Genomic DNA, 18,246 nt, shown 5'->3' with positions numbered 1-18,246 from the left:
CTAAAGACAAGCACACTCCTGTGAGCTGTTTTTGGGTAAACTTGCAGTTTTGGGACATGTGATTCAGACCCTGGGTCTGTGTTGGAGTCAGACTGAAGTGTCTCGCTCAGCAAGACAGGGGGCTGGAGTCCTGAGCTGGCAGGGAAAACAGAAGCAGGGGTAGTCTTGGCACATTGGGTGGCAGCTCCCAAGGGGGTTTCTGTGATCCAACCCGTCAAAAAAAAAAAAAAGAAAAAAAAAAGTGTGCTACTTCTACTTTGAACTGGCTGATTTAAAACGACTTTTTCAATGCGAATCAATGATACACATAACATGTTCGTATACTCAGTAACTTACTCAGCATAGATAGATACTGAATATGGTTATAAGAATAACTTGGTGATTAATTGTACGTGTTGTCTTCACAGAATTATATATAAACTTTTTGAAAGATAAAAACAAATGTAAAAAAAACTTCTTTAGAATGCATTAGGTTGCTTATGTGAGTTTAAATCAGAAAGCAAATTCAGAGTTAAGGCTGACCCTTTCTTTGACTTAACATTCTGTCTGTCAGTATTGCAGTTAACCTGATTTCTTAGATCACCAAATGGTCCAAGACCACTGGAGACATAGTGTCCCATGACCTTGGTTTAAGGGGATAAGTTAAGAATGGAGAGCCTGCCTTAACTCTGAATTACTTGGCTTCTGGGGGGGCAGGCAGGGATATTAAACCAAACTCAGATGTTATTTTAACAGTTATCTGTATTTAACTATTCTTCCACTAAAACATTACTACGTAAATAGTGACCCTCATCCTTTATCTTTAATGGTATCTATAGGGACCTTCACAGACTAAACTTCATTAATGACAACAAAAATAGACCATTAGCACAGTCTGTTCCGTTCTGGTACAGAAATTTCCCTTTCTCATGCAATGCATTACAGCAGATCAGAAGCTACCTCCTCTCCATCCTTTTCTACAAATAATATGTTATTAATCAGGATTTTTAGTATTCATTAGCAAAAGTTTTTACAAAAATAGTCTTCATTAAGTGTACTATATTCAAAATGTGTACAGCACATAGCAATCAGTGTGTGTATGATCCTGATCAGTATTATTACCCTTCAATAGTCATCTACTCAAACAGAATTCCCAGGACCCAAAGCCCTGTTCAATACAATTATTTTGGTGTATGCATCGTATGTTTCCCACAGGTATTTGTATAGTAGTGCACATTTTTGTGTGTGTGGCTATTCTAGCAGTGGTACAACTTTGAGCTAGAGCAACACAGAACATTTCAGCATACATGCAATATTTCTTAATAATATTTCAACACAAAGACAGTTTTTCTTTTCCAGAGAAACCAGCGCATTCCTATGGCCCAATCCTGTACTCCCCAAAACTACCATTGATTCCGTTTGACAGTTGCTGAAAATTCAAAATTAGGTCTCCGTTGCCCAGTCTGACAGATCCTCACACGAGGAATACTTATTTGAGCAAGTGGTCCCACTGGATTTCAGAGAAGTGAGCAGCTGTTTCATTTGACTAAGGGTTGAGTAAAGACTTAAGGATGTTGCCCTAGGGCCCCAATCTTTCAAAAAGATTCATGGGGGAAGACACTTATGCCTACCTGGGAGTCACTGAAGGGACTCCATGTGGACATAAAGGTTCACAGTGGTAAAAATCATTGGAAAAATGTAAAAATGTTGACGTGAAGAGAAAATTTCAGGAATGTTTTGAGGAAATTCCCCCCCATTTTTCAGCTACTTGAACCCATCTCTGTATTAAGGACCTCTGATCAGGTTCTTAATGAGGCAATACTATCTGCTCAGTGGTAGGACAGGAACCATGGGTCTGCTCCTGCTCCAACTCTCACTGAAGTCAGTAAGACCAGAACTGGGCCCTAAATCTTCATAGTACCTATTTAAGCTGTTACATTTAATGCAGACCAATAGTTACAAAAGAAATGGACCAAATCAAATCCATGATTCATAACTGGTACCACAAAAGTTACTCTTTAGCTATGAATATATTACTAACATTAAATTATTTTAAAGTTAGAGGAAAATATGCTATTTCTGCTGTGATGTGAAGTAAAGATTTTTAACAAATAATAGAGTTTATTATATTTTTCCTAAACTTAATTTTTGGTGTACACTGAAGTTAATGATTTGACTAGGATTTTAACATAATTGTATTGAAAAGCTTTTTTCTTTTTTTAAAATAGAGGTTGTCAGTGGGACCTTAAGAAGGCACAAGGAGCAGATCTGAAAGACTGAGAAAGTGGTTTACTTGTGGAGGACGGCTAGGCGGTGTGCTTATTAGAGGTGCTGGGCCCATAGCAGAGGCTGCATTCAAGCTCCTTTCCCTTTCGTCCTGGTAAATTCGATCTCGTTCGGCTTCTGGCAGCTGCAAGAAGTTCTGCATAGCCCGAAGGTTTACCAGTAAAGACTGTGAGGCGGTTTTGGGGTCCTCTTCCTTTCGGAGGATTTCTGAGAGCAAGCCCTGTAGCAAAAAAGAATGCTGAAGAGTTAGGCTGTGCAATCTTTTGTAAAACGTGCTCTGCAAATCCTTTGCTAATCATTCCTTTTTCTTTTCCACTATGTTTAGAACATGAACAGTCAAAGGCATTCACACCGCATAGGAATATATTAATGACAATGTAGGTAGTGGAGAAGAGAGCCTCAATTGTATTCCTAATTTTATTAAGCATCTGCTTTACATACAACATAAACTGAATCTGCCTAATTGGTCTACTTCCTTTTACTGGCTTAACTTGCCATGAAATCTTTCACAGTCAGACAATTGCAAGAAGTTAAGAATAAATGAAATCCACATAGAACAGCAGCACTAGATTGTGTAGTTCTCATGCCGGGTAGACAAAGACTGCAGAGAAGCATCAGTTCAATCGGTAGTAATGGAAAGCAGAAATTTCTAGAAACTCAAGCAGCACTTTGAAAATAAGTGATATTTGAAAAATTACACTGACAAAATGCGTGGTTTGGGATGGGGTGGGAAAAGAGGGTGCGTAGAAACAGAGGTTGGTGCAGAGAATGTCTGTGCGCCTTTATAGTTGCCTGACCCTTGCTTGCATCCTCCATTATTCACAAGAAGGATTAGCCAAACCCTTAATTATCTGGTGGGGGGGGGGAGGGGGGGAAGAGGCAAATGCAAACCCACACCTAAAGCCGAAACCCCAAGGAATAATTTGGAGGACAAACCTCATGGAATTTTCTTCATCCCTACCCCACCTCTTCTGTGGGCTTTCTTGCAAGTAGTGATGATCCGGTGCACAATTTGGTAGTTTCTACTCAAGAAGTGAACCAGTATAGAATAGTTGAGTTACAGGCAGAGGTGTTATGGGGAAGGTTGGAAATTAGTCTTTTTAAAAAATGTTCAGAGTCAAAACACACTTACTTTTGGCAATAATTTTCAATAATCATACTTATCTACGTATTTACTAGATCTCTGGATGCTAGAAATATGACCCAGTGCTAAGAATGCTAGTTAGCAATGGGTTCCTCTAATTTTCGAATAATTGTTCAGAAAGGTTTAACTGCTATTTGTAGGGTAGACAAAGCCATTTTCAGCACAGTTATAGAAAGTGTGTTTGAGATGTGCCGGAATATGATCTCATATGTGCTTTTTGTAGCAGTGCTGAAAGGAGTATACACAGGATAAAAAGCAATGCATTTATAACACCAGTTAATTAGCCGGGGGGCAGGAAGAGAGCCACTGCTGACAACCACTATCAACAAGGGGTCATTTGACTGGAGAAGATGAACTAATGAAGAGATATGGATGACATAGGATAGTAGGGACAAGGAGGTGCTGGTTCCGTTATACAAGGCACTGGTGAGACCTCATTTGGAGTACTGTGTGCAGTTCTGGTCTCCCATGTTTAAAAAGGATGAATACAAACTGGAACGGGTACAGAGAAGGGCCACTAGGATGATCCGAGGAATGGAAAACCTGTCGTATGAAAGGAGACTCGAGGAGCTCGGTTTGTTTACCTTAACCAAAAGAAGGCTGAGGGGGGATATGATTGCTCTCTTTAAATATATCAGAGGGATAAATACCAGGAAGGGAGAGGAATTATTTCAGCTCAGTACTAATGTGGACACGAGAACAAATGGATATAAACTGGCTGTCGGGAAGTTTAGGCTTGAAATTAGACAAAGGTTTCTAACCATCAGAGGGGTGAGGTTCTGGAACAGCCTTCCGAGGGAAACAGTGGGGGCGAAAGACCTCTCTGGCTTTAAGATTAAGCTTGATAAGTTTATGGAGGGGATGATTTGATGGGATAACGTGATTTTAGTCAATGGGTCAATAACGTGCCATCGCTGGTAATTAGTAACAATGGTCAATGATGGGATATTAAAAGTTACTACAGAGAACTTTTTTCCGGAGGGTCTGGCTGGAGAATCTTGCCCGCATGCTCGGGGTTCAGCTGATCGCCATATTTGGGGTCGGGAAGGAATTTTCCTCCAAGGTAGATTGGCAGAGGCCCTGGAGGTTTTTCGCCTTCCTCCGCAGCATGGGGCAGGGGTAGCTTGCTGGAGGATTCTCTGCGACTTGAAGTCTTTAAATCATGATTTGGGGACTTCAACAGCTGAGTCAAGGGAGAGAATTATTCTAGGAGTGGGTGGGTCAGCTTTTGTGGCCTGCATCATGTGGGAGGTCAGACTAGATGATCATAATGGTCCCTTCTGACCTTAAAGTCTATGAGTCTATAAAACAGCAAGTTTTAGATTTAGGAAAGGTTTCTCGGTCTAGCTATAATCAGCACACTCTCCCAATGCAGACAGCTTAAAATGGCAAAAAAAGAATGCTTTTGCTGGTATAACTTACACCAGTTCCTTGAACGAAATAAACTGTAAGCTGGTATAAACTCTAGGGCTTTTGTTGGTTAGAAATGTAATTAAAAAACCACACCCCCAAATCAACATTATTATATTCACAAAAGTTTTAATGTATACCTGGCCTTCACCATAAGCTGTGAAAACACTGAGTTGACATGAGTAGGAGTTCTAATGAATTGAGAGCGAAAGTTCCAGTACACACATGAATACAGGTGACTGCACAAGGTGCATTAACAGAATTGGGAAGTACTAGAGCAGTATCTGCCTGCAATACGTTGCTTTAGCTGGTACTGCTAGTCCTTCACTTTTCTGAGCACTAAAATTCAGCTAAAAATTGTATGACCAAATATAAACAGGTAAATCCCAATGAGCATTCCGTACATCAAACCTAGCACCCTGTCTAATACTGAGACTGACAGATTTACCATCCACTTATAACCAGATTTAAAGTGATTTGCCAAGATATAATTTGTAGTGTGTGCTCTCCTGATATTATACTTCAGGCTGCATGAAGACTAAATGCAGTTTTGCATGTGCAGCTTCAATCTGTCAGCCTGAAAGTCCCATTTCCCCCCCTTTAGTGGAGATGAATTTTAAGACACCACCAAGCCTCATTTTAAAGAAAAGTTTACAAGTCATCACAAGTATAATTCATTAGTAATTGCACAAAAATGTTCAATAAATATTATCAGTGCTTTCAAAAGCTAATTATGAATTCTTTAAAATGGGAGATAAATGAAAGTGTCTGCCAATATGAACAAAAACATTGCCTGTCTGGCCCCCAGTTCGTCTCCTCTTTGAACGTAATCACTGATTCAAATAGATTTTATCAGCCTTATGGAACTTCAAAGCTCCCAGAAGAAAAATGCGATTTGCTGAAACCTCCCAAAAATATGTAGAATATCCTTGAGTGCTATCTGTCTCCATTACATTGTGTTTAAATCACATGTCCAGGTGGAAGATTATTTGCAAGCTCCACCCACAAATTTGGATTCCTGCCAAGTAAGTTATAAGCAGACACATTTATCTATGTCGCTTAGTAGCAAGAGGAGAGCTGTCATGATAGTGTAATAGCACCTTTTTACCTTTTATTCAATAGTGATATGGATAGTGTGCTTTTTCTTAAATTACACTATGAAGAATTATATGAACACAGTGGCAATTTCGGTTATACTTAAGCAGGCAAATTTCCCTCCACCACATAATTTACAGAACTCAAATTCAATAAAACATTACATGATGGTCCATTACTGTTATCAATTTTGAATAATCCATCTTCATTCTTCATTTTACTGGAAAATAACGTGTGCCAAAGACAAAATGAAAAAAGAAAAAAAAGCCTAGCAAGGTGATCGGTGTAAACTTCAGATTTTGTTTTAAAATGATAGTCTGCACTTTACTGCACCCAAATGTTCTTCCTTTAAAACAGTAATTGCCCAAAATTAGTATGTGCATAGTCTTAAATATCCAGAAGCTTTCACATATTTTTGGTTGTACTCTACCATTTAAAAACTAAAAGACGAACGAATGAATGGCACAATAAAAGCCGATATTTTAAACAAAATATATATGGGTTGAATGGAGGGGAGGAAGAGAGGGTATCCATCAAAAACATTCAGATATGTTCAGAAATCAAAAAAGTGTCACTTTCTGTTCAGAAAAAAATCTACATTCAGACATAGCAAAAGCAGCAAATCAAGCCTCTCTTTAGGCAAAGAGCTTTGGTAGGTGAGAACAATGTGTTTTGCAGTCACCTTGGTACAACAAAACCAGAGTTTATGCAACATATGTTATGATAAAGTGTAAACAAAAAGGAAATCCAAAGTTATGGTTTGAGCAAAGCCCGCAGGTAAGTGGGGAACATGGAGACCCGGGAGATGGGTCGGAAACGAGAGGAAGTGTGGGCTATATTGGCAGAGAGAAAGGAGGGTCAGGACAAAACTGGGAGGAAAGATCAAACCAGTATCTTAGATGCCTATATACAAATGCGAGAAGTATGGGTAATAAGCAGGAAGAACTGGAAGTGCTAATAAATAAATACAACTATGACATTGTTGGCATCGCTGAAACTTGGTGGGATAATACACATGATTGGAATGTTGGTGTGGATGGATACAGCTTGCTCAGGAAGGATAGACAGGGGAGAAAGGGAGGAGGTGTTGCCTTATATATTAAAAATGTACACACTTGGACTGAGGTAGAGATGGACATAGGAGATGGAAGTGTTGAGAGTCTCTGGGTTAGGCTAAAAGGGGCAAAAAACAAGGGTGATGTCATGCTAGGAGTCTACTACAGGCCACCTAACCAGGTGGAAGAGGTGGATGAGGCTTTTTTTAAACAACTAACAAAATCATCCAAAGTCCAAGATTTGGTGGTGATGGGGGACTTCAACTATCCGGATATATGTTGGGAAAATAACACAGCGGGGCACAGACTATCCAACAAATTCTTGGACTGCATTGCAGACAACTTTTTATTTCAGAAGGTTGAAAAAGCTACTGGGGGGAAGCTGTTCTAGACTTGATTTTAACAAATAGGGAGGAACTCGTTGAGAATTTGAAAGTAGAAGGCAGCTTGGGTGAAAGTGATCATGAAATCATAGAGTTTGCAATTCTAAGGAAGGGTAGAAGGGAGAATAGCAAAATAGAGACAATGGATTTCAGGAAGGCGGATTTTGGTAAGCTCAGAGAGCTGATAGGTAAGGTCCCATGGGAATCAAGACTGAGGGGAAAAACAACTGAGGAGAGTTGGCAGTTTTTCAAAGGGACACTATTAAGGGCCCAAAAGCAAGCTATTCCGCTGGTTAGGAAAGATAGAAAATGTGGCAAAAGACCACCTTGGCTTAACCACGAGATCTTGCATGATCTAAAAAATAAAAAGGAGTCATATAAAAAATGGAAACTAGGACAGATTACAAAGGATGAATATAGGCAAACAACACAGGAATGCAGGGGCAAGATTAGAAAGGCAAAGGCACAAAATGAGCTCAAACTAGCTACGGGAATAAAGGGGAACAAGAAGACTTTTTATCAATACATTAGAAGCAAGAGGAAGACCAAAGAGAGGGTAGGCCCACTGCTTAGTGAAGAGGGAGAAACAGTAACAGGAAACTTGGAAATGGCAGAGATGCTTAATGACTTCTTTGTTTCGGTCTTCACCGAGAAGTCTGAAGGAATGCCTAACATAGTGAATGCTAGTGGGAAGGGGGTAGGTTTAGCAGATAAAATAAAAAAAGAACAAGTTAAAAATCACTTAGAAAAGTTAGATGCCTGCAAGTCACCAGGGCCTGATGAAATGCATCCTAGAATACTCAAGGAGCTAATAGAGGAGGTATCTGAGCCTCTAGCTATTATCTTTGGAAAATCATGGGAGACGGGAGAGATTCCAGAAGACTGGAAAAGGGCAAATATAGTGCCCATCTATAAAAAGGGAAATAAAAACAACCCAGGAAACTACAGACCAGTTAGTTTAACTTCTGTGCCAGGGAAGATAACGGAGCAAGTAATTAAGGAAATCATCTGCAAACGCTTGGAAGGTGGTAAGGTGATAGGGAACAGCCAGCATGGATTTGTAAAGAACAAATCATGTCAAACCAATCTGATAGCTTTCTTCGATAGGATAACGAGTCTTGTGGATAAGGGAGAAGCTGTGGATGTGGTATACCTAGACTTTAGTAAGGCATTTGATACGGTCTCGCATGATATTCTTATCGACAAACTAGGCAAATACAATTTAGATGGGGCTACTATAAGGTGGGTGCATAACTGGCTGGATAACCGTACTCAGAGAGTTGTTATTAATGGTTCCCAATCCTGCTGGAAAGGCATAACGAGTGGGGTTCCGCAGGGGTCTGTTTTGGGACCGGCTCTGTTCAATATCTTCATTAACGACTTAGATATTGGCATAGAAAGTACGCTTATTAAGTCTGCGGATGATACCAAACTGGGAGGGATTGCAACTGCTTTGGAGGACAGGGTCATAATTCAAAATGATCTGGACAAATTGGAGAAATGGTCTGAGTTAAACAGGATGAAGTTTAACAAAGACAAATGCAAAGTGCTCCACTTAGGAAGAAAAAATCAGTTTCACACATACAGAATGGGAAGAGACTGTCTAGGAAGGAGTACGGCAAAAAGGGATCTAGGGGTTATAGTGGACCACAAGCTAAATATGAGTCAACAGTGTGATGCTGTTGCAAAAAAAGCAAACATGATTCTGGGCTGTATTAACAGGTGTGTTGTAAGCAAGACACGAGAAGTCATTCTTCCGCTCTACTCTGCTCTGGTTAGGCCTCAGCTGGAGTATTGTGTCCAGTTCTGGGCACCGCATTTCAAGAAAGATGTGGAGAAATTGGAAAGGGTCCAGAGAAGAGCAACAAGAATGATTAAAAGGTCTTGAGAACATGACCTATGAAGGAAGGCTGAAAGAATTGGGTTTGTTTAGTTTGGAAAAGAGAAGACTGAGAGGGGACATGATAGCAGTTTTCAGGTATCTAAAAGGGTGTCATAAGGAGGAGGGAGAAAACTTGTTCACCTTAGCCTCTGAGGATAGAACAAGAAGCAATGGGCTTAAACTGCAGCAAGGGAGGTCTAGGTTGGACATTAGGAAAAAGTTCCTAACTGTCAGGGTGGTTAAACACTGGAATAGATTGCCTAGGGAGGTTGTGGAATCTCCATCTCTGGAGATATTTAAGAGTAGGTTAGATAAGTGTCTATCAGGGATGGTCTAGATGGTATTTGGTCCTGCCATGCGGGCAGGGGACTGGACTCGATGACCTCTCGAGGTCCCTTCCAGTCCTAGAATCTATGAATCTATGAACCATAACCATGACTAATAACTCCTTGCTTGAAAAGTACATAGTACTGATTGCTGTACTATATACATGGTTCAACGTATGCCTTAAAGCGAAATGTGTCAGGCTTGTTTATGGGAACCTAACCTTTGACTTGACCAACTTGTGTGTGTGTGTGGCATTGCAAACGTACTGCATTTTTTGCAATGTTTTTTAAATAAGGCTATTGAAATGATTGTGCACTATTCTTCACATTTATACTTGTGATTGGCTCTGGGTGGACACACTTTTGAAAAGGAAAAAGCAGGGCAGACAGCCTCCCATCCATATAGACATGGTGTAACGCCTGTGCAGCTACCCTATGCCATTCCTTCTCCTTGTCCCCAACATAAAGGGTATGGCCAAAGTGCACTTCAGCAACCCCTAACTAGTGGGCAGCCCCTTATGACTGTTATAGACCTGAGACTTCTCTAAACTACTCCACCCCTGCAAGGTTCAGGGAACCACAACTGGCCGGCTCCTCTTCATCTCACCCTCCTCATCTGTGCCCAGTGAGGGATTGGACTCAGCCTATGTATTTCAATGGGGTGTTCTCACTATACATATGTGTTATCTGCCTGATGCACTGAATTTAGATGAAAAAAAAGTCTGAATACAATCTATTCATTCATTTACAGCTAGTAACTGAAACATAGCTTGGTTTATTTTAGTGCAGCTATCCATGTGCATATATCTGGATAGCCACACTTGGGGTGAAATTCACACAAATCTTGGCTAAATGAATTTAGCATGGGGCACTACAAAGAGGGGCTAAAGCGATGTAATCTACCTCTCTCTCAGCCACTGGGTTGGAATGGCAACTGCTTCTTTTTCACATTCCCTTCACAGGGGTTCCTAGCAACGCAATCACTAGAACCTTAGACTCACTGTGCACTGAAGCCCACCTTACAGGACAACTGGGAATGTTCAGCAACAGACCGGGGTGGAGGGGTGGGGAGGGCGGGTTGTTCCACTCGCCTAAGGTACTTTAAATCAGGAAGGCAAATGATGTACTGCATATGCAAAGTATGCTAATTTTCACTCAGTTATAGATTTCTCAACTATTTTCTTTTTATACTTGGCCAGACGTATTCCTAACTGAGAACTACATATGTACCAACTTTGAAGTTTGAAAAAGAAGTTGTATTTGATTATCCAAGAGAAAATTAAAAGCATCTGGTCAATTTCTGTATGTAAAAAACCCCCAACACTGTCATAAAATAACATTCAGATAGTTTAAAAAACAAACAAACTAACAAACAAAAAAACCACACCCTAGCAGATGTAATTTTACCAAATTCCTCTCTCCTATGGACTAGGACCTAGCACAGGCAGTTCTAATCTAAGAAGAATTTTTTCCTGGGGGAAAAAAAAAATCCCCAGAAAAATGGAGCCAAGTGTTGACCAACCATTGAAGTAATTAGGAATTTCTTTTTTCCTAAAGCATATTTATATCAGTATCACAATGTAATATTGACAGAGTTAAAGTCTGTAAGATAAGAAGTGCTGACATCTACACCAGCACGTTTAACCAAAACTGACGCCCATCTTGAATGCCAGACTGTTATGCTGCATTGCTCTCAGTGTAGAAGTCATTTCCTTCTTTAACTTCTATACTGAAAATCAAGTCTCTTCTCTCATCTGGGGCCATATCAGACCATTAGTTTTTACACAGTTTAACTGATTCCGGTGAAGTCTTCTGCTTAAAAAACTGATGGCATAATCTGGTGCCTGGACTGTTTCAGAGAGAGGCTCAAATATACCTATGACAGTTTTTAAACATGTCACAGTTAAGCCCGGGTTAGTTTTTAAACTCAGAATTTAGTAGCTGGATTTAAATAAACATTTTCACTTTGCACTATTGAAAAATAAAAATAAATATTACATGTACATTGTACTATATTGTATTCAGAAATAACCTCTGAAAGATGTAATGCATCAAAGTTCTTCCCCTAAATCTGATTAAAGGAGATATATTCTGAATATACCGATTAAAAATAAATATGCTTATCTATAAAATATGGGTTTATATATACAATGTAGACATTAAATGCAGCAGCGACCCTTAAACTTGTCTGTTTTACCCAAGATAACTAGCTAAGGCCCCAATCTTGCAAACAGTGTGTATGTGTGAAGCACCATTGACTTCAATTGGGCTTTGCAGGGGCACAAGGTAAGGCTTGCGTATCTCTCTGCAAGATTGGGGTCTAAGGTTCCCTCAGCATCTGCATTATTTCTATCTTGTTCTCTACCTTTTCCATATCCAATACCATGAATATTGTAAATACACAGGTAATGTAATGGCAAGTATTTAATTAATTAGCCAAGGCAATTTGTAAGATTCCAAGGGCAACTACTGTTTGTTCACTGTTTGTTTGAGGGGGGAAGAGATTCCATCTCTCTTCATTTGACTTTTTAAAACAAGTTCACTTTGATGGTGTTTTCTCCCATTTTGGACCATTTTTGAGTATATCCTAATGAGTTTATTGGTAACAATATTCCTGGAAACAGTAAATTTTAAACAAACAAATTCCTAATTTGTGAGAGTATTTGCACTGGAACCTAATTCTAAGATTACACAAATCCAATCACAAAATAGAAATATACGGTAATATATGAGATAGGTGTTCAATCAAAATTAACCAATTCCAACTTGAATTTCAAATATCAAATACGAAGAATGCATTCGTATACAATCTACAGACTAAAAACTGTGTGAAAAAATTAACTAGCAAATTTTGGAAACAAAAACTATTTTTGAGGGGTGGAGGTCTCAAGCTGCTCATGCACGATTCAAACAGAGGCAAAATCTACTAAATAAATTATTCTCTGAATTATTTGCTCAGCTTTACTTGTAGGCAAGATGGCAGCCCCAGGCCATCATAACTGGAAGCTATTATGTATTTCAATAGGAAATAGTGCCAATAATCAGAACTGTTAAATTCTGCAAGTGTGTTAAGTAAAAGCACAACCAAAACCCACACATGTATATTTATTCACACATCTCAACTGACATAGCCTGATCCTACTCTGATACACTAGTACCACTGAAATAATGTGTAAAAACCCAATCCTAAAAACCTCAACCACTGGTAAGGATCTAAGGATTCATGTTTAAGAAAAACTACAACCTTTTACAGAAATCACAACATACAACACAGAAGCTATATTTTATCTCAGCTAAAGGAGTTCATTTTCCTAATTTATAACGATGGGAAATAGTGCATTGATATAAACCTAGTATTAGTGAATTTAAAGTGTAATGTCTTTTTCCTTCTTAAATTATACAAGAAGGAAAGTTAAATCAAAAAAGGTTCAAGAAATGTACTTTACTCAGAGCATAATTGTTAAATTACACACTGGTCAGATACCTTCCCACTAAGTTTTAAATTTTCATAATTCCAAGCCATTTTTTTCATACTTCATATTAAGAATCAATTTACCTTAAGTTAAAAATTATACTTTTTTATTTTTTTCTTATGCTTATTAGATATATTGGCATTTCTTTCATAGTGTGTCTTCATTACATTTCATGTGGCATGGCATTAAGTTAAAATCCTATAGAAGAATAAGTTATAGCAGCATTAGCTTCTAAATCAAGTGTCAAAAGCTAACACATTAGTGTTGTATCAGCTTTGCTAGAGCTAAAGGTTTTACTGCATTTGACAGCTGCAGTATACACTTTGGTCTGTACACTGGTACTCAGAAAAAATAATGTTTTAATATGAAATTTAATTTTAAAAAGTAGACATATGGAAAGAGTGGGAGATCAAAAAGCCAAATTGATATATAATAAAAAAAGTATACATCTTGTAGTCGAGGTATGTTTAAAATTTTGGTAGTAGTCACAGAACAAATCTTAGCAGGAAAAGAAAATAGTAACAGCCAGTTGGGTGCTTTGGAGGCTAAGTATAGCTAATGATAAAACAGAGTGAGAATACATTCGGGATATGGAGCAGCACAGTCTGCACTGTGTTGCGGTTAGTTTGTTCAGCATACACATATGCATGATGCGAGACAGACAGCGTTAATTGCACAGCTGCATCTTTACAACATAGAAAGGGATTCGGTGAGTGGCTTTGAGCTTGGCTCTGGGTAGAGCTGCTAGGTTTCTCTCCTTTTGGAAAATTACTACACATCCAAGAATAGCAACTAGAACGAGAGAGGAACAATTAAAGCGGTTTAAGAATGGTGAGAATTTCCACACACCGTGGACAGGGCCGGCTCCAGGCACCAGCAAACGAAGCAGGTGCTTGGGGCGGCCAATGGAAAGGGGCGGCACGTCCTGGTCTTCGGCAGCGAGTCCCTCGTCCCTCTTGGAGTGAAGGACCTGCAAGAGCTGCCGCCGAAGTGCTGCCGATCGCGGCTTTACCTTTCCCCTTCCCCTCCCCTTCCGCTTCGCTGCTTTGGGTGACAAAAAAGCTAGAGCCGGCCCTGACTGTGGATAACTTAAGGTTTATCTACCATGTCAACTTAGACACAGATGTACTAGCACAAGCCTAGTGCTATGATGGCTCCTTCATAGGAGGAAAGTGGGGAGGAAATGAACAAGGTGAGAGATGGAAATGGTGGCAAATACTGAAAAGAACAGAATCTTGCATTAAAAACAAAAGAAAAGTCTGACCTGAGTTCTGTTAAAAGCCACACGTGCAAATACTGCCTGTGAAATTCCTGCTCGTTTCAATTCATCACGCACCCACTGGTAGATTTCGGAAGACACCTCTGTGTTGGTTGAGACCTGCGGCTCCAACGGCTTGTTCATGGATCTACTGACAGGAGGAGGGTGGTTCAAGTACTGTTGGTTTAAGGACTGCTGGGCTAGAAGTCTGTTCACTGCATACTGCTGGTTCAGCAACTGGGCCATTACCAGCTGCTGATTTACCAACTGAGGGCTAATAGGAGTTGATACAAGTCCAGGGTGCAGGTTTGGGAGTGGGGTCCGAACGGATGGCTGACTGCTATGAGAAAGCTGAACAGGGGATGGAGGCTGTTCAGCTGTGTTCCCTGGGACTGGTTGCTGACCAAAGTTGACATGGTTGGCACCTTGTTGGGATAGTTCAGAAAGACTATCCATTTCAACTAGAATGGAAAAGAAACATTTAGTTAGACAAAATACCAGTACAGATGAACTGAAAATAGTAAAACACTCTTTAGAAGAAGGCCGTTTAATTTAGATTCTGGCTTACTGTATTGTAAATCCCATAAGAAGTTTCATAGCAACACCATTCCTGTGTAATCTTACATTTCTGGCCTTCCAAGGATGGTGCAGTGCATTAAAAAGAAGAACAAACACACACACATGGCACATACAGACAGTAGTACCTAGGATGGGCTAGTGGGGATTCAGTAAAAACCTGTCTCATCTGGTCTAAGTATGGCAAGGGAGGAGCCTTTCCTGAAGGTAAGGAGAAGGGGAATGTAGCAGCCACCAAATGGGATAGCTCAGTGGTTTGAGTATTGGCCTGCTAAACCCAGGGTTGTGAGTTCAATCCTTGAGGGGGCCACTTAGGGATCTGGGGCAAAAATCAGTACTTGGTCCTGCTAGTGAAGGCAGGGGACTGGACTTGATGACCTTTCAGGGTCTCTTCCAGCTCTAGGAGATAGGATATCTCCATTTATTTATTTAATTAAAAAACAACAACAACAAAAAAGCCATGTTTGCAGTGAGGATGCACAGTCATATGGGTCTAAAGTAGGGAGGTGGGGGAACCTATGGCCTGCGGGCTGGATGCGGCCAGTTGCTTAATTTTATCCGGCTCATCCCACCGCAGGGGGAAGCCCGGAGCGTCTGTGCCCCCCGGGGCGGTTGAGTTGAACATTTTATATTTCTAGCTCTAAAAAAACCTGTAAATTAAGTTGCTTTTTACTTGTGTGTGGACTGCAATTGATTTTTTCTGGGGCTCAATGGCCCGTGATAGGAAAAAAAGGTTCCCCACCCCTGGTCTAACGCACTGTAAATAACCAAGGGCCCAAAATCAGGAAGCAAAAACTAGACAAAGCGAAGAGCTGGAGCACAGAAGAGGGAATGGTGAGCAGTGCTACCCGGCTCTACAGGAATTCAGGGAGGCCCCTCAGTAAGCATGAGTGTGCACACAACTCTGGGTGCAGACATGCAAAGCCTAGTAGTGGCTGTTACTGGGGAGCAACCTCACTCTGGCATATAGACCCACTGGCTGCTTGTGTTGCACCCATGAACTTTAACTCCTGCAGAATCTTCCCTACTACATCTAAAGTTCCCAGATGGGATGGAGAAGGGCATACAATCTAGACATCCCTGTACCCTGCTAATTCCTCGTTGCTGTATCAATCCTATGGCCTGTTAGAAACTAGAATAATTTATGTTAAATTTTGCTGTTGGACCGTATTGGCATGCAGGACCAGGAATGGACAAAGGCAACCTTTACCTTGCTCACTCCTGAGCTACTCTTCAGCCATGCTCAAGGATCTGGATGTGAGAGAGACTGGGGTAGGGAAGGAGGACAGGCTGCTTTATCTTATAGCCTCCCATGTATCATTGTTTCAGTGGCTTGAAGCACAGCTAAATTTTTTTTTTTTTACTGGCACCTTCCCCAGACACTCCCTCTGACTAATCACGCCTTTTATTCTAACTGCTAGCGCCTCTGTGGACAATTTAGACTCCCTTATAGTTGAGCAGAGCGCATATGTAGTGCTGGAACAGTCCAGGTTAGATTAATACTCCTTTAGGTTTTATTAAGAGGTCCCCCTCCCTCATCAAACTTTTGGCCAACTTTGATCTGACAGGGCTCCTTTAAACCAGATTTATTTGGAATAGCTCTTTGTTCAAATGTGTTTCATTTACTGGCAATATTCCTAAAATAAAAATATCGTGTAAGAAACAAATCCCAGTTTATGAGAAGGGAGAAAAACATATCTACAATGTTCATACTAACTAATGTTCCTCATTAACAATTATTCAGCAGATCATCCTCCTACCAGAGGGGAGTCTGTAGGAAGAAATCTGTCCATGGATTCCCTCACACAGAATCCCCTCACACTGTCCTGTCAAGGGCGGAGGAAAGACGGGGTTCTTCTACAAAGAGGCCCCATGCCTCCAAACTCTGGTGAGGACTCACAGCTTCCTGTCATCATGGAGCCCCTCTCTAGTTTCATCAGCTACTAGGATTTTTGAGGAGATGTAGTGTGGACTTTGTGGCTGTATTACTATTTCAGATAATGGGATTCCCATTACCCGTGGCTTGCATACTCTGTGGAGATGGCCAAACTCCCTTCTGTGCAGTAGGGAGATTGGCACAAGGATCAGGCCCACTGACATCAGTATAAGTCTTTCCACGGAGCTCAGTGGGCTTTGGCTCAAGCCTTAACACAGACCTCAGAGGAGCAAACAGCTTTAGATTTTAAACTTACAGAAAAATCTGACATTGCTGAAGTTAACATTACACAGAAGCTGCAAACAAGTTTAAGGAAAGCAGCCTTCTGTTTTCACTAACTGAAAGCAGAGATCAACCCAAGTGTGCCATTCACTTGGAACAGTAATTCAAGCAATTACCACAAAAGTGATGCATTGTCTTCATTACTGCCTTAAGCTATAAAAGGCAAGGAACCCGTTTTGGTAGATGAATGGTTTTGCTTTAAATACTAAAAGCTAGAACATGCTCAAAATTCAAACCAAATTAGACTCCATTTTCTTCATTCCAAAAACAGTTTGAAAATTATTATGTAGAAGTGGATGTAAAATGCCCATATTTATATTAATTGATTTAAAAAAAAAACCGTGAAAGACATTTATAAACACATTAAAGAATTAATATACCTCATCAACTAATTTATTATAATCCTATAATATACATGCACACTATAGCCTTACTGTAATCAGCAAAAATTTGTCCCAATAGCTATAACAAGGCCCTTGTCATAATGGACCGAAGTTACAGAAGTCCCCAGAAGTTACAGCAAGATACAGTTCATTTGTTAATTCATAAGCTTCTTTAGGAGGAGAGTGATGGAGACCAGACTAGAATTTGTTACAGTAACTACAGACTTGTTTCTTTAAAATATAAAAGGTACTATTTTAGGAAAAAAACCCCACAAATTCACAATCTTTCACAGTTCTAAATAAAGCTTAAAAAAAAAAAAAATTATTCTAGGCCATGGTAGGCCTCAGATTTACAAAATGACAACTTTATATCTTATTCCAATTTCCCGCATGTCAGACAAGCCAAGTCAGTTTGGCTGGTTTAATAACAAATATTTATTGAAATTAATTCTCTCATTATATGCATACTCCCTGCGCCCTCATAAAAAAAGCATACTACATTGATCTTTAAGAGCTCTACCTTCTTATAGGACTGTGACAGACCTTGACACATGTGTAATGGTATATAGCCACCACCACTGCAACTTTTTTGCTTACCCATCATATCTTTTGCCTTCTTGAAATGTTTATACCACCTTCCAAATTCCTGACATTTTGCTGCTGAGACATTTGCATAGTAAGTGCTGTTCACAATGGAAGAAATCATACTCTGCATGAAAAGGGGGAAAAAATCATCTGTAACACATAGCAGCACAAATTGAGAAACAGAAATTATTTC

General features: G+C 40.0%; 1 protein-coding gene across 9 annotated transcripts in view; it reads right to left on the bottom strand.

The window, feature by feature from the left end:
• Positions 1-18,246, bottom strand: part of SATB1 (SATB homeobox 1) — an 88,716-nt gene that overhangs the window by 38,797 nt on the left and 31,673 nt on the right. For all 9 annotated transcript variants that reach the window (XM_029910965.1, XM_024197364.3, XM_024197365.3 and 6 more), the window contains 3 exons: positions 18,066-18,177; positions 14,298-14,752; positions 2,273-2,485 (listed from right to left, as the gene is read on the bottom strand). In XM_029910965.1, coding sequence (XP_029766825.1) covers positions 2,273-2,485; positions 14,298-14,752; positions 18,066-18,177 — 780 coding nt within the window. The remainder of the gene's footprint in view (positions 1-2,272; positions 2,486-14,297; positions 14,753-18,065; positions 18,178-18,246) is intronic.

Source organism: Terrapene carolina, unplaced genomic scaffold, assembly GCF_002925995.2.
Source record: "Terrapene carolina triunguis isolate 2854851 unplaced genomic scaffold, T_m_triunguis-2.0 Scaffold84, whole genome shotgun sequence".
NCBI lineage: Eukaryota > Metazoa > Chordata > Testudines > Emydidae > Terrapene > Terrapene triunguis.
Note: the sequence above shows the minus strand (reverse complement) of the source record. Positions and strands in the feature narration are given on the sequence as shown.